Genomic DNA, 24,529 nt, shown 5'->3' on the forward strand with positions numbered 1-24,529 from the left:
CAGCCATTAGTGGCCGCTCACCCGCCCGCCTGGTGTGTTAGTTCATACCAGGGGCGGACTGACCCATCTGACTGAGTGCCCGGGACCAGTGGGGGGCCCCATCAGAGGCTCCTGGGGATGAAGTCAGTGCCGGATCAACGTCCGGCATTGTGCTTCACTCAGTGAAGATTCCTGTCAAGCTGCCTTCAGTTCTCCGCATTTTGCCATCTTCGCCCTGGGCACCAGATGACCTTGTCCCGGCACTGCTGCAACTCCAAGTCTTTGACCAGTTCTTCCCGCTGGCTCGTGTCTCCTGTAGTAGTGTATAGGCTGGCGGGAGAAACAACTGGATGTGGTGGGAGAGACAGGTATTCACACACCTGGAAGTGCAGTGGCCGAGGATCAGCATTGTGGTGGCACTGCAAGACACGTGCAACCAAAAAGGTAAGTATAGTGCCTCTTCTGTTAATAGGTATGCCCTTTTCTGTTTTCATCCTGTAGTGAGAGGGTCACTTTATGGTGCAAACAGTAATTCTGAAAATAGCAATATTTTCAAAATGTGTTCTATTCCTGATTCCAGCGCATGCTAGCGTCTATTCCTTTAGGCACATTATTTAGACCCCTATTTTGATCTTAAGATGAGTAATAATATATGCTCCATCTTAGTCTGTAAAATTACTTGCTAGCATTGGACCATGTCATAGCTGTGATATGTATAGAGTGACATTTGTAATGTCAGAAATTGCATTATGCATGAGCCCTGACAGATATCTCATTGTATGTGTTCATTCTTTACACATATATATATCATTAAAAGCTCGAAGAGTAGAACAAGACATGCATTAAGTAGATAATATTTTATATGATTTTATTAAAATATATTTCTATATGTACAATAAAGAACATTTCTTACTGAAATTGTACACAACATCAAAATATGATGCACCTTTCTAAGTATTTCAATGCAGAAAATAAGATTGGTACTACCACTGCAATATCACATTAAACTAAGGCTTGTTTTGCTGTCTGACTTATCAAGGTATTGTTTTAATCAGCTTAAAGTGATATTGAAGCCCTGTTTTTAAAAAACAAAAACAAAAAAAAACCATGTTATACTTACCTGCTCTGTGCAGTGGTTTTGCACAGAGCAGCCTGGATCCTCCTCCTCTTGGGTCCCTTGCTGGCACTCCTGACTCCTCCCTCCTGCCGGGTTGCTCCCAGAACAAGCAGCTAGCTCTGGGGGGCAGGACCAAGCAGGCTTAGCCCAGCCCCTCTATCTCCTGATTGGCTCACTGGCTGTGATTGACAGCCAATGGCTCCCGGTGCTGACAAAAGCCACTCAGGAGTCCAAGTCCCCACAGAGGCAAGGCTCACATGGATATCACTGGATCAAGAGGGGACTCAGGTAAGTATTGGAGGGGCTGCTGCACACAGAAGGTTTTTTACCTAATATTGTGCCTTTACAACACTTTAACGTGGCAGAAAAGCCTAAGTCTGACTAATCTTAAAAATGTCACCAACCACTCATCCTTCCGGACCTGTATAAAAAAATGTGTGTACTTACATATTTTTAGTCCTCTCCAGTTTGGTCATGTGATCCCCTGTCTTAGTGAGTGGCGGCAGCAGGGTAGAAGAAGAGAGCACCAACAGCAGCTGGGACATGGGAGCCTATGAGTGACATCATGGCTACTGGAATTCCCAGTCATTGTCGAGCGCTCCCTCCTCTCCCTTGCAGCCAGGCTCATTAACACCGGGATTGATTGATCGGACCGTAGCGGACTAAATTAGGGAAGTATACACACAAGTTAAGCAGTATAGGTAGAAAGAGGGGGAGGGGGCATTTCTAAGACTAGTTAGTGTTAGGCCAGATTTCTACTTTAACTAAAAAGCAGCTCATCCAGCACAAAAATACACTCATATAAACTCATGTAATTAATTGTATTATCTTCTCCTATACATACCCAAATAGCTGTATTTCCTACAATAATCTCTTTTAACTAATTTTACCAATATCACCCCTTCTAATCACTGTTTAGCAACTACCCAACACTGAACACTCCACCTGGCTTTGCAAATTCTGATTAACAAAACTGGTTCAAAGGAGACTGAAACAAATATAAAGCATGTGCTCATAGAAGCCAGCTCATTCATTTCTCCAAGATGAAGAATCTAGATCAACCATTTTAAACCAGGGCTCCTCCAGAGGTTGCTAGGATGTTCCCTGAGCCATTGATGAGAGATCTCCTATCTAATGGAGCCAGTACCACTTGTCAGGGCCAGCTGCATGACACCAATGGTATTTTTGGTTGTCTGTGAGGGTGGCATTCTGACCACCACTTTGGGAGGGGGGCATTCTTCCTACTGGCCACCAAAGCAAGAGGTATTTCTACCACTGACACTTCATAAATTGATTTTGGCAGGAGTTTACCCACACCTAATAATCAGGCTATAACTAATATAACTAAGGTTATAAACCCCCCAAAAAATTATTTGCATTTAGTGTGAAATAATAAACTAAATAGAACAGCAGCACACTAACTGTCTTAATGAGAAAAAAAAAAACTACTTAAACACAATAGGTACACTGTCCCTCTAAGACCAACTCATTAAATATAATCAAATACATTGCTTCTGACTGTCCCTGATTTTAAACAAAGTCTCTCTGTCCCTCTTTCCTCCTGTGCTAAACCTTTCATCCAATTTCTAAATTGCTGCCTATTGTAAATTTCAAAAGCCAGTATAAAGGAATAGTAATGGTAAAAAAAAGAAGAACATGTGGGTTTAACTATCATTTTTTTTTGTATAATTCTCCTTTATGGGGGCATGTTAAGAGATGCTTTCTATGCCTACATACCTTTGCTAATAGGTGTCCCATCTCAAAATTTTTTGAGGTATGCAAATATATGTGCAACAAAAGTGAAAATAATCTCACAAGGATAGTAAAGGATCACCACTCCACACCAACTGAAGGGCGTGATGATGTCATAAGCTAGGCCCTGCCCTACCTATTGTGAGTAACTTTCTTTTATTAAAATGGTTATGAGATTACACAATTTAGTCTGTTCCTGCTCTTCTCTATTTTATTGGCCCCAAGTTACATGGTGTCTTGGCAAATGAAGTGGATTGAGTCCATTAGCCTGAGGTTGTTTCCAAAGCGCTGCTGATCTCTTATCACTAAAGGCCCGTACACACGATAAGAAAATCTGAAGGGAAATTTCGTCCGACGACCAATCTGCCGATTTTCGGATTGTTAGTATGGTGCTTTCGACAGCCGAAAAAATCCTGATGTGCAGGCTATAAAATTTTTGTCGTCTGTAATACAACGTCCGATTTTCATCTCATTAGTACAGATTTAGACGGAAAAAAATCTTAAGAGCAAGACTAGGCATGCTCAGAGATGAAAGAACACATACAAAGCAATCCAACACATGACATCACTTCTGAAGTAGAATTCTGTCGTACGGGAAAATTCGTATGGAGCACATATTGGTGGCTGACACTGAAAATGGCACTGAAGTGTGATTGTTTATTGGCACATCACTTGTGTGTTAATAAGGACAATGAACTCACAGATAATTTGTGCTTTTCTTGTTTTAACTTTTAAAGAGTTACACGCATATCACTTTTAATTAGATAATGTTCACTTTACATTTTGCAAATATATTTGATTATATTTATTGAGTTGATCTAGATGGTTGCTATAAAATGTTCTAATTTCCTTTGCTCCTGTGTAGGTCATCTCCACTGTCATGATATAAACAAGTTGAAGTGCATGTGGGTAATGTGACAATGGGGTTGATTTATTAGAACAAAATCTGGTGCAGAAACCAATCAGCTTCCAGGTTTTTCTGTCAAAGCTTAATTGAACAAGCTGAAGTTAGAAGGTGATGGTTTACTATGGAGAGCTGCACCAGATTTTGCACTCTCAAGTTTTAGTAAATCAACCCCAATGTCCCTGCAAAGGTACTCAATACACTGTTATTCTGTTGCTCACATGAAGGTTGTGAATATACAATACATATGTAAGCAATATGTAAATTGTGGTTGCTATACTATATAATTACCTGTAATAATAATAAACAAGTGCAGTCTTTTTTCTATTTTCTAGTAAAAGAAAAAGACTTTCGGTTGCACCAGCAAGTGAGTGCAGGTTGGTCTATTATTCCCAGTTACCACCACTGAGACCACTGTTTTCCATGGGGGAGATGAGTGTCATAACATTTGGGCACTCATTTTGGTGCTAGAAGCACCTAAACTGAGCATGCAGTGCAAATGGTAGACCTATCACTCAGCTCTGTGTCCTTAATAATAATCCTATCATCGCTATAAAAATGTTCCTGTGGAGTGGATGCTTTTAAAAGCAGCACATTGGAATTCTCAGCTTGTAGACTGTTAGAGGCTGGTGAGCAGAGAAATTTTAAATTCTAAAACATAAAAACAACATAAAAACTGCTATTTGGTATTTATAAGCTCTTAATAACAGAGCCCCAAAACCCATATTTATGTGGACTTCCAGAATCCTCATTACCAGTTACAATTACAGATGCAGGATGCAACCTGTCATTACATTTCCGTATATAATGTATATATACTTAAAGGATGGCATGAGGGCATTTTTGTGATTAATATTTACTTCAGACTGCAAAACTATCCTACAGTATAATTTAACATAACTTTTTTTTACAGTCTATTATTACCAGCAGGGGAACCAGTGGTGGGGAAAACAACAGCAGGTCAAGTCAGCTGACAGCATAAGCCTTCAGATTTGACTTACCTACACCTTTCCTTCCCAGAGCACCCTGGAATGATTACACAAGTACTGATTTTCATATGATCACTTTTTGCATAATCATACCCCTCATTTGACATAAGTGTTCCCCATTTTGCATAATCGTACCCCACATTTGTGGGATATGGGTAGAAACATCCAGGAGACTGTGAGCGGTGCTGGGCAGAAGGACAAGTGATATCTCTAGTTGACTGCTTAGTAGTGGCGGCTGGTGCTCCATGGCCCGGGGGGGGGGGGCTACAGGTGGACCACACCATATCCCCCCCTGGACCACACCAGCTCACCAGCTCGCACACCACCCCCCCATCGCTGGCTCACTTACATTAAAGCGCTAAAGATGCCCTGGAACACTCCTGCCTGGCCCCATTAGAAGCCGGCTTAATCTCCAGCGGTGGCTTTCCCTGGCAGTGACGGCGGCGGCTTCCCTGGCATCTCCTCCCTCCTCCTTGGCCAATAGCATGGCCTCTCCTTTTGGCCAATCGGGAAACGGGTCTCATGACCCGCTTCTTGATTGGCCAGAAGGAGGATCCGTGTGACAATAGCGAATTTTCATTCACTATTTTCACACAACTGGGTGGGCTTGGGGCGCAGTGCTCTGCGCCCCGAGCCCACCCTTTTTTTTAGCCTGTGAGAGCCTCTGGCTCTAATCACATGGTTAAAAAAAATCCCCATTGAACTCGCATGGATAGGGGGGGGGGGCTGCGCCCCTGCACCCCATATACACCAGCCACCACTGCTGTTCAGGTGCTCATAACTAGCTTTTTATGATGCCTGATTTGTTTTGGTTTCCCCACCACGGGCTTGCATGCTTATACTATTGCTGTTTAATATCTATCTATCTATCTATCTATCTATCTATCTATCTATCTATCTATCTATCTATCTATCTATCTATCTATCTATCTATCTATCTATCTATCTATCTATCTATCTATCTAAAGCTCCCAACTTTCTGAGATGATAAAAAGAGACAACTTTTAGCAGAAATTAAAGAAATGCAATATAGAGACTGGATGAACTATTTAGTGTTGTACAACCCTTTTTGCTAGTCAAATAATACCTAAATAATTAAAGGCCTACAAATTGCACCACAAATAAAGGGCAAATGAAGAGGGATTTGGTTCTAAAAGAGGGACAGTCCCTCCAAATGAGACAGCTGGAGGCCATGATTTTAAGCTGTATATATCCTCACAATCTTGATGTATTCAGTATGATTTAAGAATCTGAAATCTGTCTTGGAAGGTGGGTATTACAAGCCAAATATCACATGCTGACTGCTACAACTATCCAGAACAGTGATACATCATTCTAACCTAGGCACAAAAAAAAAAAAGCCTTAAAAAATGTATTTAATGGTGGGAAAGGGAGGGGTGAGAAGCCAGAAGGAAATATGTGCTTGATCGATTGAAGTTACTCTTTAGGATTTGGTTGCTGCTTTCATTTTCTTTTTTTCTGGCTTATTTCCCTTCATTTTCACGTGATAATCCTGCAACTAACACATTTCCTGTCTTACCGATTTCCTACCTTACAGTGGCAACACTTACTTCCGTGTATGTTCAGAGGGAGGAACATTGTCACTCTAGGCTGCTGTGATGATTTGGTCTACAATTATGTTCTCTTTTCTTCATTTCCATTACATAGGTAGTGGGGGAATGTGTAGATTACAGAAGATAACTTTTTATGATATGCACGTAAATCCGTTGCAAAGAAACTGACAAGAACATTGCATTTCTGGAAAAATAATGAGTATTTTGTGTACTTGCTGAAAGTGTTCTTAGCCTAAAAAATTAAAACGAATGCAACTGCAAAATTTAGGGATTTGGTAAGCTGCAATGTATTAATGTTGTTTCTTTTTTTCTCATTTAAATATCCTTCTTTATATCGTTGAGTGCTCTGCTAATGTACTGTAGCAAATACTTCAATCCTATTCAGAAAGACCATTCAATTTAATCAGTTTTAATTGCATTTGTCAAGATCCCTCTTTGCCAGATGGAGATGCTTCCAAAATGCCTCTGTGAGGAGCGCTCTCTTCTCATTTTTTACAATCTTCCCCCTCTAAGATCAGCAAGAATCACTTCTGATGACCACAGGGGACAGAACAGGAGTACAGGTGGGCATAAAAAGCCAAAACCCAGTGCCTTGGGTAAGCGGAATGTGGAATCTCTGTCCTACACAGGCTTGAGAATATACATTGTGTACTTGAACAACACCAGGATAATTAAAAGGTCGCCCTGGTCATGTATACCTTGTGTACACTTCCATGCTACTTTTTTAAAGTTTGACTGTAGTATAGGTATAGTCTGCCTATATCATAAGGTTCCACTGCTGCTTGTCAGTCATGGCCTCTCAGCCTCTTTATAATTCATAAAATCATTACAGTTGGTACTCCTATAACAAACACTAATATCTGCATAGCAAACCAGACTTCTCCAAGCATGAAAAGTCTATGCCTTTTTCTGAATAACGGTGAAGGTTTTTGTTTAACCAGAAGACATCAATAAATGATTGATTTTTAATTGCATTATAATGTATGTAGCACCTTTCTAGCTTAGGATAATAGGTAAATCTAGTTCTTGGCTCCCTCTGTAATCAGTGGAGCAATAATCATTTGCTCTAGTCTGCTCATGGTTTCACAGCCTGGAAGTTTGATTGATCCCCCTTGCCTCTGGGAGAAGCTTAGGGCAGGAAATGTAAATAGCTGGTCTAAATATTTACCATGCTCTGGCCAATTCCTGGGGAGGTGTGCCCAGAAATTGGTCTGGGAGGTGGTAAATAACCTGGAGCCCTGGGGAGACAGTTCTTTTCCACATGAGAGCCGGTTCCAGGAGCTTCAGAGGGCTGCTTGCCTCTTTTGGACTGAGTTGCTGTTATGCTGATTCTTTTCGGTTGCAGGGCAGGGACCTGAGACTAAACTGAACCTGGATGCAGGATTTCTTTACCAGGGGATCGGGTCTGGAAGGAGAGTGTCATTCGCTGGACCATGTCCAGAGGAAACTGGGAGGGTGCATCTGTACTGGGGACTTGTGAGTATGAGACCCTGATTGACCCCCTTCAACTGTGCAGCAACCCAAAACAATGCTGGCTACCTATAGCTGTCTAGTCATGCAGGGTTACTAACTGCCAAGAAACTTGACTCATGGTCCTGAGCTTTGAGACCTCAGATTGACCCAAAACCATCCCATGGCCCCTAGTCGTGAAGGTTTAGACTATGCTATATCCACAAGGCTCTGCTTAATGTTACTTAGCATTTTTAAGCATGTCCCAATCCCTCACCTGTTACAAGTTCTGCAAGCAATAAATTACAAAAAGACAACCCCTTGACTGTTTATTGAAGCTGGAGTAAGTAGACTTGTGTTTAGGTGAATGGCAGCCTCTACACTATTGGGAAGAACTAGCTAACTTTGGCGGCTCCTAAGGGGTAGGGCTACATGTATAATTAGACATCATCCAATTAAAGAACATATAATGTTTGTAACCACTTTCCTGCCGCATCATTTCTACAAATTATCTTCTTGAGCCATCATAAAAAATGGAAAGCTCTACTTAATTACTGACTTTTTGTGTATTATCCTGAATATTTACAGTATATTAAAGGGACTCAGATCCTCCTATTTCTTGAGCCAGCTAGATACAAGTTCTAGTGGCATTGACAGTGACCCTATTCAGCTCTACTGCGATGTGTCTTCATCAGAAGTTGTGTGTGACTCAGAATATGAATAGCTGCTGTTGTAAGAGGAGTGTGGATGCTTTGTTTAGAGGAATATTCAGTCTCTAATATTTGAAAATATCTAAATTTACTATTAAAAATTTGAATATTATTCAAATTTACACATAAAATCAATAAGAGACAAAACATATAGACAGAACTGGGAAAGGGTAGAACTGCTACAGTATGTGTCTCTGTTGTGTTGCCTTCCCCTTAACAGAGAAGTTTTTTTTTTTTAAATCATACTAACCTAGGTGAAGGCAGCATCAGTCTGATGCTGCATCTATCCCCCGCCGGCTCTAAGACTGAGAACCGAGTGATCAAAGACCACTGATCACTCGGTTCTCACAGCTCCATGAGCAGGCTGTCAGTCACTGGCTCTCTGCTCTCTGCTCTGCCCCCCCTACTCACTTGAGCACTGGGCTGTGGAGGGGGCAGGAGCAGCGGGCTCATATTCTCAACAGCTTGCTGAGAGGCTGAGCCAGGTGCCAGTCTAGGGTTATGGGTGGATCTGACTTTAATGTTGCAATCTTGCCCCAGCCTGGACCGGCTCTGTGATGCCATCCAGCAGCAGGCATCAGCCCACTGTCTGCTGAAAATGAGTCACAGGGGTGCAGAATGAACTGCACTTCTGTGATCCACATGAGACGTACAGCCAAATGAGCTTTAGCTGTACTTCTCCTTTAATTCCTGTGCTTCCCTGGATTTCTCATTCCCTTATTTGAAACACCTCTGCAACATTGATTTGTCAGTTTACTCAGCTATTGACTGGAGCTGCGGAAATAAACCCACCTTTTTCCCTAAATGGTTACAGTTAAGATGGCTCTTTAGTCATTTTTTCATCTTTCCATCTATTAAATCCTTTGCCCTTGTTGTTTTAAATTTGGATAGTACCTTATACAGCCCACTTCCTCTTTCTTTCCTGGTAATTAGCCTAGGCTAATGACACCATGCACAGCTCTCTCTCTAACTCTTGTGATAGTTTGCCAGCAAGGGAGGAGAGATGAGTTGTAGGAAACCCAAGGAGAGTTGCAGAGCTGCAGAGCTGCAGAGCTTGGGGGGGGGGGGGGCTGGATGAGAGTGGAGATAACAGGAGACTGCAGAGATTCATGTGTATTTATCCAGAGAGGAGAAATGCGCAGACAAGCAGTGGTGTTAGTGTGTGCCTGCCTGTGTGTGTGTGTGTGTCTATCTGTATAGACGTGTCTGTATATAAATCCAGGAAGTGAACAGGCAGCAGCTTCAGCTGCCCAAAGTTAAAATGGCTGCAGCCAGACCTAGTGGAGGGAGATTTCTGCAGCATATTTGGCAAGTACAGAATCACAATATATATAAAACAATATGCAAAATGGTTGGAGGGAAGCTTGATAATGGCAAAGATGTTTTTATTATAAATTATGTGAACAGACTGCAGTTCCTCCTTAAGGCATGTCATGAATGTATGAATGAGAGCTGTCACAGTTGTTGGTGCTCTCAACTGAACTGTCAAGCCATCAAATGGCTGATGTAATAACCGATCATATGTGCAGCACCATGGCAACTGCGGATCAAACAGAGGCTAAGATGGCAGCTTCCTTGGCTGTAAAGGAGAGTAGGGTTTTTTTTCCACTTTAGGGGAAATCTCCCAAGTGGGACATATAAAATAATGGAAAACTAACAAAGGTTTTAACTAATCTAATGGTTATAGGTATATGTATACAGTAGGTACACTGAATCAAGGAAAGCATTTTTTACTCAACAAGGTAAATATGCAATACCAGGTTCTCCGTTCAAACAATCTACTAAAACAATATAGTAACTTGCCAAGGTACACCACACCTGCACCAAAGTAACCCTAAAATGATAATTGCTGAGCAACAGTGACCTTACTTTACCATAGCAGAAAGCCAAACAAGAGGCAAAACAAAGAACATTCAACACTTGATAATATTGTTATCAGAGATGTCTCAATTAATAGTCAGTATCAGTCAGTGGTCCGATAAAAGCTTCAGTATACAGTATATATATGTAAGCAATAAAAATAAACAGTTGATTAACCTTTTACTGGAAAAAATACTTTGCCTTTCACTGCCAACACCACCATTATTAATACAGATAGAGTATTAAAGGTAGCAAGCTGACTAGCCAAGCCCAGACCTCTATTTGCCTAAAGTTGCCCGCACACCTTACAATCAGATTTTACATTCTCCACACAATCTTCTTAGAATTTACCAACAATTGTGTATTGCAAAAGTCCTCCTGATTACATATACTGTAAGGTAAAAGCTCCTCAGCAGGCTAGTTAGTAGATCCAAAGAAAATTGTACAGAGATTAAACAGTCAGAGAGTAATGTGTTCACTAGCCCTACTCTTGGCTGGATGCAAGTGAGACCGTTCCAAGTGAGACAGATCCACTGGAAAACTCCTGGCAGCATCCATAGACACTCTTTGTATGGAGTGTGCATGTTCTCCTGGTGTTTTTGTGGGTGTACTTTGGTATCCCGTCATAAACCAAAGACAAGCTGGTAGAATAATTGGCTGCTGTCTTAGCTGGCCCTAGTATGTATAGTATTTGCAAATTGACTATGCACATGTGTCATCACATTCTGCATGCAGTCCCAAGCCAAAACAGCTGGGGAGGGTTGAGGAAAGACCAAGTGACCTACCTTGTAAAAAAATTCACCAATTCTGTATATATTTATGTGTGTCTGTGTAAATTCAGGAAGTGAACAGGCAGCAGCTTCAGCTGCCCAAAGTTAAAATGGCTGCAGCCAGACTTAGCGGAGGGAGATTTCTGCAACATATTTGGCAAGTACAGAATCACAATATATATAAAACAATATGCAAAGTGGTTGGAGGGAAGCTTTTTATTGAAAAGGCTTTCCTGCGTATCAGACATGTTGCCCAGAGAGCTGGCTGATAGAATCGCTGAAAGTCAGATGCAACCAAACGGATATATACATACACTAAGTTTCTGAATTTCTTTACTTATAGCAGACAATGGGCTTCATTCACAAAATCATCTCGCATGCGTTTTGTAGGTGTCCAGACACACTTTCCTTAAATACCGCATGTGATCCTGAAACTGTCAATTCACTATACCATTCTGCCGTATTCACCACAAAACTATGAAAACGCTTGCCAAATACCACATAAACAGACGTTAAACGCAATTCACAGAAGGAAATAAATAATTAAATGCATGCGGTAATTAAGTAGTGAGGGAGGCATGCAGTATTTATGGAATGTGTACTTCTTGTTAAGGAGTGGGCGGCTGCCCTGTGAACGACATGGCCAGGGTTGTGGGGAAGAGGCCCTTGTTCAGATCAACATGAGGAAAAGGTGCTTGGAGGTGGGGCAGAGCCTGTTATGGTACAGGAGAATTCGCTCCCCCCCCCCTTCTTTCTGACCTGCTGAGCTGGATGCTTGCATAAGGGTTAGGTATATAGATTTTGGGGAGACCCCACACCATTTTTTTTTTATGTTGGCATTGGGGTTTCCCTCAAAATCCATACCAGACCCAAAGGGCCTGATGTGGATTGGAAGGGGGGACCCCACACTGTTTTTTTTTCTTACCTTTTTATTGCTGGCATTATTTTATATTTAGCTGTCAGTGGGAAACCCCACTGACAGCTGCTGACTCATCCGTTGTTAAGAAGGTGGCAGCCGCCCACTCCTTAACAACCAGCTATTCACAGCCTGTTCTAAATACGCCAGCTACCGCCCCCGTTTTATTACCGCAGGCTTTCACTACTAAAATACTGTATGACTTCATTAAATAACTCTTTTAGTAGCATTTTTTTAGTGAATGCCAAAAAAACTTTTTGAAAACACTGTGCGGTATCTTATCGCATACTTGGAAGCAGTAAGATACTGCTTTGTCAATGGAGACCAATAGGAGAAAGAGACAATGTTTCATTGCTCAGCAACTGAAATATTTCCATGGCCTGTTCATCTGCTGGCCCAGTGAGCTCATCCCCTTACAACGGTATTTGGATAAAGAAGACGTATCTTACCTCCACTATTCCAATTTTTGCATCACTGTTCTGTCCATACTGCTCCACAAAGGCCTTCATATCCTCTGACAATTCCTGAAAAATATGAAATGATTGTTAAATTATTTTTTTTCTGAATGCACCCTGGAGATAAATAGGCTGCGTTAAATATGGCTAAACATTTAGGCAATTCCAGGCAAAAAGTGAAGTTAGTCAAAGCGCTTCTAATGCCATCCAACAAACATTTCCAGTTTGCTTGAGTCTGAGTGCTCTGTAATCTGTTGTAGCCAATATCCAGAAAGCACCTCACAGGGTCACTGGGAGCGCACTTCTTCAATCATGATCTGGGTCACTCACTTCCTTTATCTCTGCTCATTGTATCACCAATCACATTCAAACTTTGAAAACAGGTTTCAGCCTGATTAGTAGCTAGTACTGATGTTTATTTACCATCAGGCAGTCTCCAAGGCAGTAAGGAATTGGCATTTTTACACAGCTACCTTGGCCCAGCTTGGACCAATATAACTATGTAAATTCCACACCTGTATGAGCCTTCTATAACCTCAAAATCACTGTGTTAGACACCACTACTCCAAAGATCCTCACTAGCATCTGGGTCCTGTACTACACGGCTGCCCTATTGTAACACAAGAGGTCAACCCATTTAGAGTACGTTATGCTTTTTCTCCATGAATGGAAAGCATTGATTGATTGGACAAGATATAGAGATGGGACAATTACATCATGCTCTCCACCTCGCTCAAAGAGAGAATGATTTGCATTCATGGAAAAAATAAAAACATACTTCGAATATCGATAATGCTGAGGGGGCAACCTCCTGTGTTCCAAATGCAGCAAGGCAGCTGTTCAGCGTAGGACTCAGAAGCTAGTGGAGATCCCTTCAGTAGCTGTGTCTGCTACAGTGATTTCCCACTTCTAGAGGGATCCCAAAGGTATGGTATATACATGGTTACATTCAGTGGTGTATTTAGGTTTTGTGCTGCCCTAGGCCTGACTAAACTTGTGCACCCCCTAATTTAAATATGACCACCCCTTCCTGTAAATGCCACACCCCTTCCTGTTTATGACCAACCCTGTCATCTGTAAACCACAGACTATAACCACAGTCTATCAGTGCCCATCAGCGCAGCCTCATCAGTTCCCATAAGTTCAGCCTCATCAGTGCAGCCTTATCAGTGCCGCCTCATTACTGCCCATCAATGCAGCATATCAGTGTGACCTCATCAGTGGCCATCAGTACAGCCCCATCAGTGCAGCCTTATCAGTACCCATTAGTACAGCCTTATGTCATGGGATTAGTAAGATTACTCCTTTCTTTTAAGATATTTGGACCTGTGTTTGCTGCCACTTATTGTAATTATAGGATTATTCCACCTATTTGTATAAAAAAAAAAAAGGAAGTCCATAGTCATTATAAAAATAAGTGAAATAATCAGTGGCACCAATCACAAGTCCAAATATTTAATAAGATAGGAGTCATTTTACTAACCCAGTGACATATTGCGATGGCACGTATGAGATGAGCAGGTCCAAAATATTATTGCCATCATATACAACTAAAGGTCTTAATTGTATATGATGCAATTCAATATGCTCACTCAAGGAGAAGGATGTTTAAAGAAATGAAATTATATATTAACATGATGCCTGCTATACCTGGGGGCGGAGGAGGGTGGGTGGAGCATTAGGCTGCAGTGCCACACTTATTAGCATTGGCAGTCGTTGGGCCAGTTGTATTAAGTGTGGTTGGCGGCCTACAGTCTGTTAACATGTCCTCACCCGCTGGTATTTTCATACCAGCATGTAGCAGTGTGACCGTTTTATGGGGATGCCAGACTAATTTGCATCCTGGGCCCTGCCCTCTGGTCCATTTCACCCCATAAAACTGGCACTATATTAAAAGTGTAGCACAAGCCGGCGGGGACCCTTTTAGTGGGGGAGCCAGGAGGAGGCTGTTTTTTCATGCAGGGAGCAGCTTTTTTTTTCTGCCCCCCTGAAAAGTGCCGCCCTAGGCCTGGGCCTTGTTGGCCTAGGCCAGGATACAGCACTGGTTACATTGGTCCAAGCTGCACCAATGTAAAAATATCCATACCTGGAATTCTTCTTTTCAGCTGTACTGCAAGCACAACAGTGTTTGTTTAAATATATCCCTCTATACTAGGGATGGACCGATTATCGGCAAAGCCGATATATCGAGGGCTGATATGCACTTTTCCTGATATATCGAAATCGGCCCCGGAGGTTACCGATATTTTGGGAAAGTGCATGTACTGGAGTGATGCCTGCAGCTAGAGTTATCAACCCAGTACCACCGTCCATAGCCGACGGTCGGCTGTCTTGTAATGACAACCAATGCGGCTGAGAAGCCGCTCGGCTGTCATTACAAGGAACAGGAGGGGACGTAACCCCTCCCGCCGCCTTCCGCGGCTCGCCCAGGTCTCTTGTCCCACCGGGAGACCCAGGCAACCAGCCTGCACAGCCACCGAAGACCCGATCAAAGACGCATTTGGCTCTCCATGCAGAAACCCGGAAGTGATGTCATTAGTGACATCACTTGCAGGTACTGCCTGGCACCAGATTAAAAAAAATTACAGCATTCAAAACAGTCAAACTTGGCGTTTTGAATGCTTTTAAGTGCAGAGGAGGGGTTTAGACCCCCAGATCCCTCCACAAAAGTACCTGTCAAAATAAATAAATAAATAAATAAAACATTTTTTAAATGTAAAAAAATAACGGCCAATATCGGCTGATACCGATAAGCATTGGCCAAAATATCGAACAAAATATCCAATGAAAAACCAATATGAGTCGATCACTACTCTAGTCTATACCCACACATTATGGAGGCAAGAGACAAGACCAGTCACCCGGCACAAGGAGAGAGAGCAGCAGTGACCAGTCTTCATTACAGGAAGCTCCTCCCACAGGAGAAGTCTCACACTGGAATACGGCACATTTCTGGAAGTATTTTGTAAGTATTTGGTACATTTATTCTACAGACCTGAATAAAGGACAGTTATAGAGAAAAAGTGACAGAAGAATGAAATAGGGATTGTGCTTCCAGAATAGGGACACTTGGAAACCCTGAAAGAGCCTGTTTTATTCCATGTACCATATGTACAGTAGCACATTCTAAAAAGAGTTTATAATTTTACACAATGGGAGATTACAGACTAAAATGAAACAGCTCACCTATTTCATTATAATTATTGTAATCCCGCCAGTCTGTGCTGCAGATTCCCAAAAGCATCTTTATTGGGGTCCTAATTATTCAGTTATATTAGATATAATTGGTTGATGAAATATTAAGTATTATTTCACCTTCTCACATGACTTTCCTTCCACTGGTTTTAGTAACATTGTTTGCAGAAATATCAGAATCACCTTTTCCCCTGGACTGAAGTCATCCATACTAGGCTGTGTGTTCTGAGGTTAAACACTATATTCAGTTATCTAAATGAGAGACTAAGAAGATTTCAGCCTGCAGCTTGTGTAATAGCAATTATTAGCCTGCTCAGTCTTCTAAGACATGCATGTGATCAGGGAAGACAGCAGCTCACATAGAAAGCTGGAGTGTAGACATAGAGCTCTACTCTTCCAATGCTACCAGGATGTGCACTGAGTGTCCTGTTCTAACAGAACTCCATTATCCCTATCAAAGAAATGGCTGAGAGATGGAAAAAAAAGTAGAGTGGGAAAAATGAACAAATAAATCAAGGAAGAGAAAACTAAGGCGGGAAGAAAAAAAAGAAAGGGAGGGAGAGAGAAAGAAAAGGAGGAAGGGAGAGAGAAAAAAAGGGGAGAGAAAAAGAAAGGAAGGAAGGGAGAAAGAAAGAAAGAAAGAAAGAAAGAAAGAAAGAAAGAAAGAAAGAAAGAAAGAAAGAAAGAAAGAAAGAAAGAAAGAAAGAAAGAAAGAAAGAAAGAAAGAAAGAAAGAAAGAAAGAAAGAAAGGGAGGGATGGAGAGAGTAAGAAGGGAAAGAGAAAGAATGAAAAAAAAAAGAAAGGAAGGGGGGAGAGAGAGAGAGAAAGAAAGAAAGAAAGAAAGAAAGAAAGAAAGAAAGAAAGAAAGAAAGAAAGAAAGAAAGAAAGAAAAGGAGGGGTGGATGGAGAGAGTAAGAAGGGAGAGAGAAAGAATGAAAAAAAAAGAAAGGAAGGGGGGAGAGAGAGAGAAAGAAAGAAAGAAAGAAAGAAAGAAAGAAAGAAAGAAAGAAAGAAAGAAAGAAAGAAAGAAAGAAAGAAAGAAAGAAAGGGGGAGAGAGAGAGAAATAAAGAAAGAAAGAAAGAAAGAAAGAAAGAAAGAGAGGGAGGAAGAAAGAGAGGAAGAAAGAGAGGAAGAAAGAAAGAAAGAAAGAAAGAAAGAAAGAAAGAAAGAAAGAAAGAAAGAAAGAAAGAAAGAAAGAAAGAAAGAAAGAAAGAAAGAAAGAAAGAAAGAAAAGAAAGAAAGGAAAGGGAGGGATGGATGGATGGATGGAGAGAGTAAGAAGGGAGAGAGAAAGAATGAAAAAAAAAAGAAAGGAAGGGGGGAGAGAGAGAGAAAGAAAGAAAGAAAGAAAGAAAGAAAGAAAGAAAGAAAGAGAGGGAGGAAGAAAGAAAGAAAGAAAGAAAGAAAGAAAGAAAGAAAGAAAGAAAGAAAGAAAGAAAGAAAGAAAGAAAGAAAGAAAGAAAGAAAGAAAGAAAGAAAGAAAGAAAGAAAGAAAATAAAGGAAAGGAGAGAGAAAAAAAGGAAAAGAGAAAGAAAGAAAGAAAGAAAGAAAGAAAGAAAGAAAGAAAGAAAGAAAGAAAGAAAGAAAGAAAGAAAGAAAGAAAGAAAGAAAAAAGAAAGAAAGAAGAATGGAGGGATGGAGGAAAGGAAGGAAGGAAGGGAAGAAGGAAGGAAGGAAGGAAGGAAGGAAGGAAGGAAGGAAGGAAGGAAGGAAGGAAGGAGGGAAGGAAGGGTGAGAGAAGAAAAAAAAGGTAGAAAGAGAGAAAGAAAGGAAGAGAGAGGGGGATAAAAGTAGGGTAGGGAAGTAGGGAAAGAAGAAAAGAGAAGGGAAAGAAGGGAGGGAGAGGGAGGAAGGAAGGAAGGCTTGAGGGAAAGAAAGAAAGAAAGAAAGAAAGAAAGAAAGAAAGAAAGAAAGAAAGAAAGAAAGAAAGAAAGAAAGAAAGAAAGAAAGAAAGAAAGAAAGAAAGAAAGAAAGAAAGAAAGAAAGAAAGAAAGAAAGGAGAGGACTCTGAGAGAGTGTAAGAAAGAGAATTTGAGTTGCTGATAAGTAAATAAGTGAAGTGAAGGTATTAGGAACCTGAATATAGATGTCAGAGAAGGAGGTGAGAGATAACAGAGAGAAAGGGCTGTGGTAATGAGCAGAGGGCGCAGAGCCCAAGATAGAGATTATTAGATCACAGCAGGCAAGTACAGAATGGTAAAATGGCAGAGGATTAGTGCAGGTCAGGGACAGTCATCTACTTCCATGCATCTCTAAAGCACAAGTATTCCTAGATATACCAGATAACAATTTATATTCCCTTTAGGACAGGAAAGGCTCTCAATTTCTTGTCATTTGATACTGCTGATTATCCGGATTTGTATGTTGCTATTTAAAAAGATTGCTTTGATTCCACATTTTAGCTGCCTTTTAAAGAAACATTTACTGATAAGATATGGAGCTGCTATTACTAAGCCCCCCTTCTGAAAATGCTAGTTGCCTGGCTGTCATGCTGTCACACTTTAACCTACAATCAATGTGTAGAGGAAGATTCCGTGCTTTACTTTATTTGCCATGAGCTTGTTCCAGGTAGCTGCCTCAAAGTATTTAAGCCTGATGTTGTCAAGCAGTTAGCATTTCCGTAAGGTGGTTATCTTTGGCAGTCCCCATATTTCTTACATGACATGGTTTCTTTGAAATGAGATACTCTGCCCCAGAACTGCAGACCGGAGGGTATATATTGAAATACAAAGGTCACTTGCTACTCATCAAGGTTCGGAATTAATGCAATCTATATGCTCCAGTGAATAACATTTCTTGGACTGAAATGAACATTTTAATGGTTCAGCAGGTTCATTAAACATTTACATTTACAAACAGGATGACTTTGCGAATGTTTCAGAAAGTTACATACATTTTATAAATAAAAATTGAACTGAACCGGATTTAAAAAAACATGAAAGACGAGAAGGTAACATTAAAATGGAAAACCTGATTTCAAATTTCAAATAAAATGTGTTTTTCGAAGCCAGTACACAATAAATAATATGCTGATATTATACAGAATATTAGTTATTTCAGCTCCGAGGGACAGCTGGAGTTATGAATGGCACAGAGCAGACAAAGATCAGAGAAGAGGTTACATTAGAGGATTATAAGTGTCAGATGGTAATCACTACTGATTCCTGACATAAGCTTTGCAGTAAGGAAAGGTCATATTCACTGGTATGGGATTATTTAACGCATTACACAGATGGTACTGAAATGGCTTTATTTAACAACCTGGAGAAAAGAGCAGTAGAACTGACACAAAGCAGAGTATCCCATAACAACCAATAACAACTCAGCTTTCATCAGCTTAGAGTGTTTAGTCTAAAGAATGCTGATTTCTAATTGGCTGTTAGAGGATATTGAATACCACTCTTGTACTGTATCTAAACCTAAAAAAGCAATATATTACAGCTTATCCATCCTTAGAAGTTGTGGCTGCATTCATTTTCATTTTCAGCCTTTTTTTTTTTTCCTTTGTTTTTACACGATGATCCTGCCAGTAACACACTTCCTTTCCTATGGTGACAACGCTTACTCACTATACTGTATCTGAAAAGCAGCATTGTCACCCTTGTCACCATTGTCACTGGCATCACCCTCTGAAAAGTGATCTGCAGTGGATCACTTTTCATTGGATGTTTAATAGGCAGTAAAGAGGGGTTGTGCTGCTGCATCACTGCCTGCTTTACCCCTAAAAACCCAGACCATCTTGCTGCAGCCATGTGCATTGCATGCAGTTGTGGGGTGGTCCCATGAAGCGGAATTAAACCCACTGATTTCACAATTCCAAAAAACAGTTACACTACCGAAATGTGCAGGGAATGTAACTGTCACATTGGTTGTGTTCTCAACCAAACTGTCAAACCATCCAACAGCTGGTGTCATTAATGATCACATGTGCAGCATCATGGCAGTTGAAGATCAAATAGAGGCCAAGATGGCAGCTTCCTTGGATGAAATGATAGGGAGGTTTAAGCGGAGTTCCACCCAAAAGTGGAACTTCCGCTTTAGGTATTCTAACCCCCTGACATGCCACATTTGGCATGTCATTTTTTTGGGGGGGAGCAGGTACCTAGTTTTGACAGGTACCCGCTCCCACTTCCGCTCGGAGCGCCGCGGCACCCTGAGCGGAAGTTCTCCTCTCTCCCTCCCTCCCTGCAATCTTCTGGGACATGTCAGAGGTCCCAGAAGATTGCCGGCCAATCACGACGCGTAGCGCAACTCGCGCATGCGCAGTGGGTACCCAGCCGTGAAGCCGCAAACTGTCACAGCCGGGTGCCCACAGCAGTGATGCCGGCGCCGAGGGAGAGGATCGAGGCTTCGGGCGGCCGCATCGCTGGACTGTTGGACAGTTGAGTGAAATGGCTGGAACTCCGCTTTTAGTTCCATTTAAAGCTGAATGGTTTGAGTACTGCCTGATAAACATGGTGGGGGGAGGGGTAGTTTTTGCAGTTTACATCGTGGCCACAGCATGTGTACACCCCCATTCACTGTCTTTGCTTAAAAAGTAGCAGTTGGTGTGCGGGTGGTAAAAATGCATCTCAACCATGTTTTTTTTTTAATCTCCCCCCCAACCATAAGTTTAAACAAGGCCTTAGGCCTGCTCTCCTGATTTGGACTACAAATACCCCCCCCCTACTCAACTCCATTACATAAGGAGGAGATGTTTTGTAGTCTACAGAAGATAGTTGAACTGATGTCACTGTTTGAGATTTCAGTTCAGTGTACAGGAAATTACATGTACACTGTATTTCTGGCAGGATCAAAAAGTATTCTTGCTGAACATGTACATAGCTTGAAAAATGAAAACAAATGCAGCTACTGCACCTAAAGATTGGTGAGTTGCAATATGTTACACTTGTCTTCTGGGGTTTGGATACACTTTAGCATTTCTTCAGAAATTAGTAACTGTAAAGCAAATGAAAAAGGTAGAATAAAATGCAGTATCATATTGGCTACCAATGCAGTTTAAGTTAATTTCCAGCATATCAGTCTTGGTACTGTACACAGTTTCTGCAATCTGTACACACACAAAATAATCTGCATTTAAAACAAACGTGTCCAGATTATTTATCAGCATCTTTTAAACTCCATAAATCCTCCAGGACTTTTCCAAGCCTCTCCCAACCTCTGGAACTCCCTACCCCAAGTTGTCCGACTATCTCCTACTCTGTCTACTTTTAGATGATCCCTAAAAACCCTTCTCTTCTAAGAAGCCTATCCTGCCTCCACCTAACAACTGTACTTTTATTTTCTCCACCAATTTATCCCTCATAGTAATTACCTTTTGTATTAGTTGACCCTCCCTCTTAGATTGTAAGTTCTAACGAGCAGGGCCCTCCTGTATTAAAGTGGTTCTTAAGGCAGAAGGTTTTTTTATCTTATTGCATTCTTTGCATTAGGATAAAAAAACCTTCTGTGTGCAGCAGCCTCCCCAGCACACCCTATTACTTACCTGAGCCCCATCTGGATCCAGTGATGTTGCATGAGAGCTGAGAGCTCTCCCTCCTGATTGGCTGAGACACAGCAGATGGCACCATCCCGCAACTGTCCATCAAAGTCAGTGAGCCAATGAAGAGAGGCAGGGGGCGGGGCTGAGCCGCAGCTCCATGTCTGAATGGACACACAGAGCAGCAGCTTGGCTCAGGTGCCCCCAGAGAAAGTTGCTTGCTGTGGGGGCACTTGGCAGGAGGGAGGGGCCAGAAGCGCAGACGAGAGACCCGAGAAGAGGAGGATCCGGAATGCTCTGTGCAAAACCAACTGCACAGAGGAGGTAAGTATAACATGTTTGTTATTTTTAAATAAAAGAGACTTTAATATAATTTTAAAATGTATTGTAATTGTACTGTCTGCCCTCCTGTTGTAAATCGCTGCATAAACTGTTGGCACTATATAAATCCTGCATAATAATAAATATTTTGACACATCGTTACCAAATTAATAAACTGTGAAAACATACAAAATAATGTATGTCTTTCCACTTTGCAAACATTTACACATTGTAACTCTGCTTAGCTGCTGACTCAATCCAGTTAACTACTTATAGGAGAGCTAAAGCAAGGGAAGATCTCATAAGATGGCAATATTGAGGTCATGAGCAGAGCAAAATCGAAATGCTCCAAACTCCTGTCCTGACTCATTTTTTTGTCTTGCATTTCTAACACACTATTGAAAATATCAGAGATAGTTGTTAATGTTCATATTTTTCATTTTATACATATATATAAAAAAAAAATATATATATATATATATATGTGTGTGTGTGGCTTTATTCATCAGGAACATAGGGAAACGCAGTTCTGGCTCCTCCAGCACTGACTAAATGTAGTGGCAAGGGGTGCTGGAGAATCTTTGATGCTGGCTGCTAGGGGATCTATTGTAACTGACTGATGGGGATCTATTGTTGCTAGGGGCGTCTTATGTTGCTGAGGGATCAATTGTTGCTGAGAGAGATCTACTGTTGTGGGAGAGATCTATTGTTGCTTGCTGCATGAAGATCTGTTGTTCCTGCTGGGGGTCTGATGTTGCCGAGGTGGTATTTTGTAACAGGGGGCCCATTGTTGCTGGGGGGAGGGGGGGATAATGTTGTGTGAGGCATCAATTGTTGCTGGGATCTAATGTTGCTGGTGTGGGGTCTTTTTTTTTTTTTTAGAGGTATGTATTGTTGCTGGGGTGGGGGGACTATTTTGCTGGGGGGGGATCTAGTACTTAACAGCACAAAATAATACTTGGTTCTGTATTCTTTAAAAGGGGTGGCACTGAGAGGCGGGTAGGGGCGGAACTAAGGGACGGTACTCGAAGGTGGGTAAGGGGCAGGGAGAAGAGGTGACTCAAAAGGGGGAGTTCCTGTATCAAAAAAAAGCCATATATGTGTATATATATATATATATATATACATATATATATACATATATATATATATACACAGATATAAATAGATAGATAGATAGAGCTATCTATCTATCCATCTATCTATCTATCTATCTATCTATCTATCTATACATACACACATATATATATATATATATATATATATATATATATATATATATATATATATATTATTAGATAGCTTAGATCGGTAGATTAGATAGATAGATGTCTAAGATGTCTATCTATCTATATAATCTATAGATAGATAGATCTATCTGTCTGTCTGTCTGTCTGTCTGTCTATCTATCTCTATATATATCCATAAAATACCAAAAAGGTGTATATATATATATATATATATATATATATATATATATATATCAATATATAGCTTAGATAGATAGATGTCTGAGATGTCTATCTATCCATACAATCTATATATATATATATATATATATATATATATATATATATATATATATACACCTTTTTGGTATTTTATGGATAGATAGATAGATAGATAGATAGATAGATAGATAGATAGATAGATAGATAGATAGATAGATAGATAGATAGATAGATAGATAGATAGATAGATAGATAGATAGATAGATATGTATATCTATCTATACGAATGTATATGTATATATCAACTGTACACTTTTTCTCCCTGTGCTGCAAACTTTTCATTTATTTTTTACAATCTCAAGGGATTAACCAGATTGTGAGCATAGGCAGAAGCTGATTGGAGTTGGTGCTGTCCACCCACATAAACTTTCTCATTGTATACTAAAAAAAAAAGTATATATTATTATTATTATTAATAATACAAATTTTATATATACATATTCCTTTTAGGTATTTTGAGTATACTGTGAGGCTTTTCCAGCACCCTGTCCTCAGCCTTCTAAGCCAAGAGGCAATATACAGTTGGATCTGTATCTGGATCAGCCCCATGGCTGGCTGCTGCCCTGGGCTCTAGGGGACAAATTTAACTGATAGTTGATACTTTAATTAGATGCTGCAGTTAAACCTCACATCGATTTGGAGTGCAATGCAACCTGCAGGATGACAAAATATAAAACTGAATCTGCTACCCTTGCAGCTTTGATTTTGGGATGTGTAATACTAAATCTAGACCCCAGCTTATAAAATGATAAATAAAAAACAGAGAAGAGTAGGAAAGTCACTGCCAATCCAGCCAAGGGTGACACATACCAGTCCAGCTTTCTTCCTTGCTTGTAGGAGCTCCTGAATAAAGTTCTGCAGTTCTTTCCCTTCAATGAACCCATTTCCTGCAAACACAAACCAACACAACATCAGATCCCCCTCCGGTGCCACCAACACTGACACAGACACAATCCGGTAGATCAAGCCAGAACGTTAGTAAAGAAAAGTTGATAAAAAAAGAGCAAAAAGCAGCAAGAAAGTTGAAAATAATAAAAAAAGGGATAGAAATAGCTTTAACCTTTTCCATGCCAGGGCAGTGCACCCCTCTGGCAGTGAAATGGTTAGTGTCTAGGTGTAATCATATTCACCATCGGTATCATAATGACGCCAGATTTCCAGAAACTGAGAGGCTGAAATTTCTACTCCTTGGAGATGAGTCTCTGCCATGGTGTGAATGCCGCCGCCGCTGCTGCGCTGTCCTCGGTGCTGAACTGGAGCGGCTGATGGACTTCAAGTTACAAGCTGAGAGCCCCGCAGTCTATATATGGCAGTGGCTTTTACCGTGACCCCGCCCACTGCACCTCCTGTCAGCTCGGCCACACCCCCTTCTTTTACTTTGCTGTCACTTTTGATGTGTAGCTCACCTTGACTCCCCCCCCCCCCTCCACTATCCACTTCACCCGGCAATTAAAGCAAAACAATAAACTTGGCAAAAAAGTAGAAGAACAGGTTTGTCAATGGGAAGATCCGAGGGTAGAATTATGAATAAATGATATATTACAG

At 40.9% G+C, this 24,529-nt stretch overlaps 1 protein-coding gene across 1 annotated transcript in view; it reads right to left on the reverse strand.

The window, feature by feature from the left end:
* Positions 1–24,269, reverse strand: part of CALB1 (calbindin 1) — a 103,460-nt gene extending 79,191 nt beyond the window's left edge. The window contains exons 1-3 of the mRNA XM_082257292.1: positions 24,115–24,269; positions 23,795–23,871; positions 12,470–12,544 (exon numbers count right to left, since the gene is read on the reverse strand). Coding sequence (XP_082113418.1) covers positions 12,470–12,544; positions 23,795–23,871; positions 24,115–24,193 — 231 coding nt within the window. The 5' untranslated portion in view covers positions 24,194–24,269. The remainder of the gene's footprint in view (positions 1–12,469; positions 12,545–23,794; positions 23,872–24,114) is intronic.
* Between the last annotated feature and the right edge of the window lie 260 nt (positions 24,270–24,529).

Source organism: Pelophylax lessonae, assembly GCF_965119305.1.
Source record: "Pelophylax lessonae genome assembly, chromosome: 5".
NCBI lineage: Eukaryota > Metazoa > Chordata > Amphibia > Anura > Ranidae > Pelophylax > Pelophylax lessonae.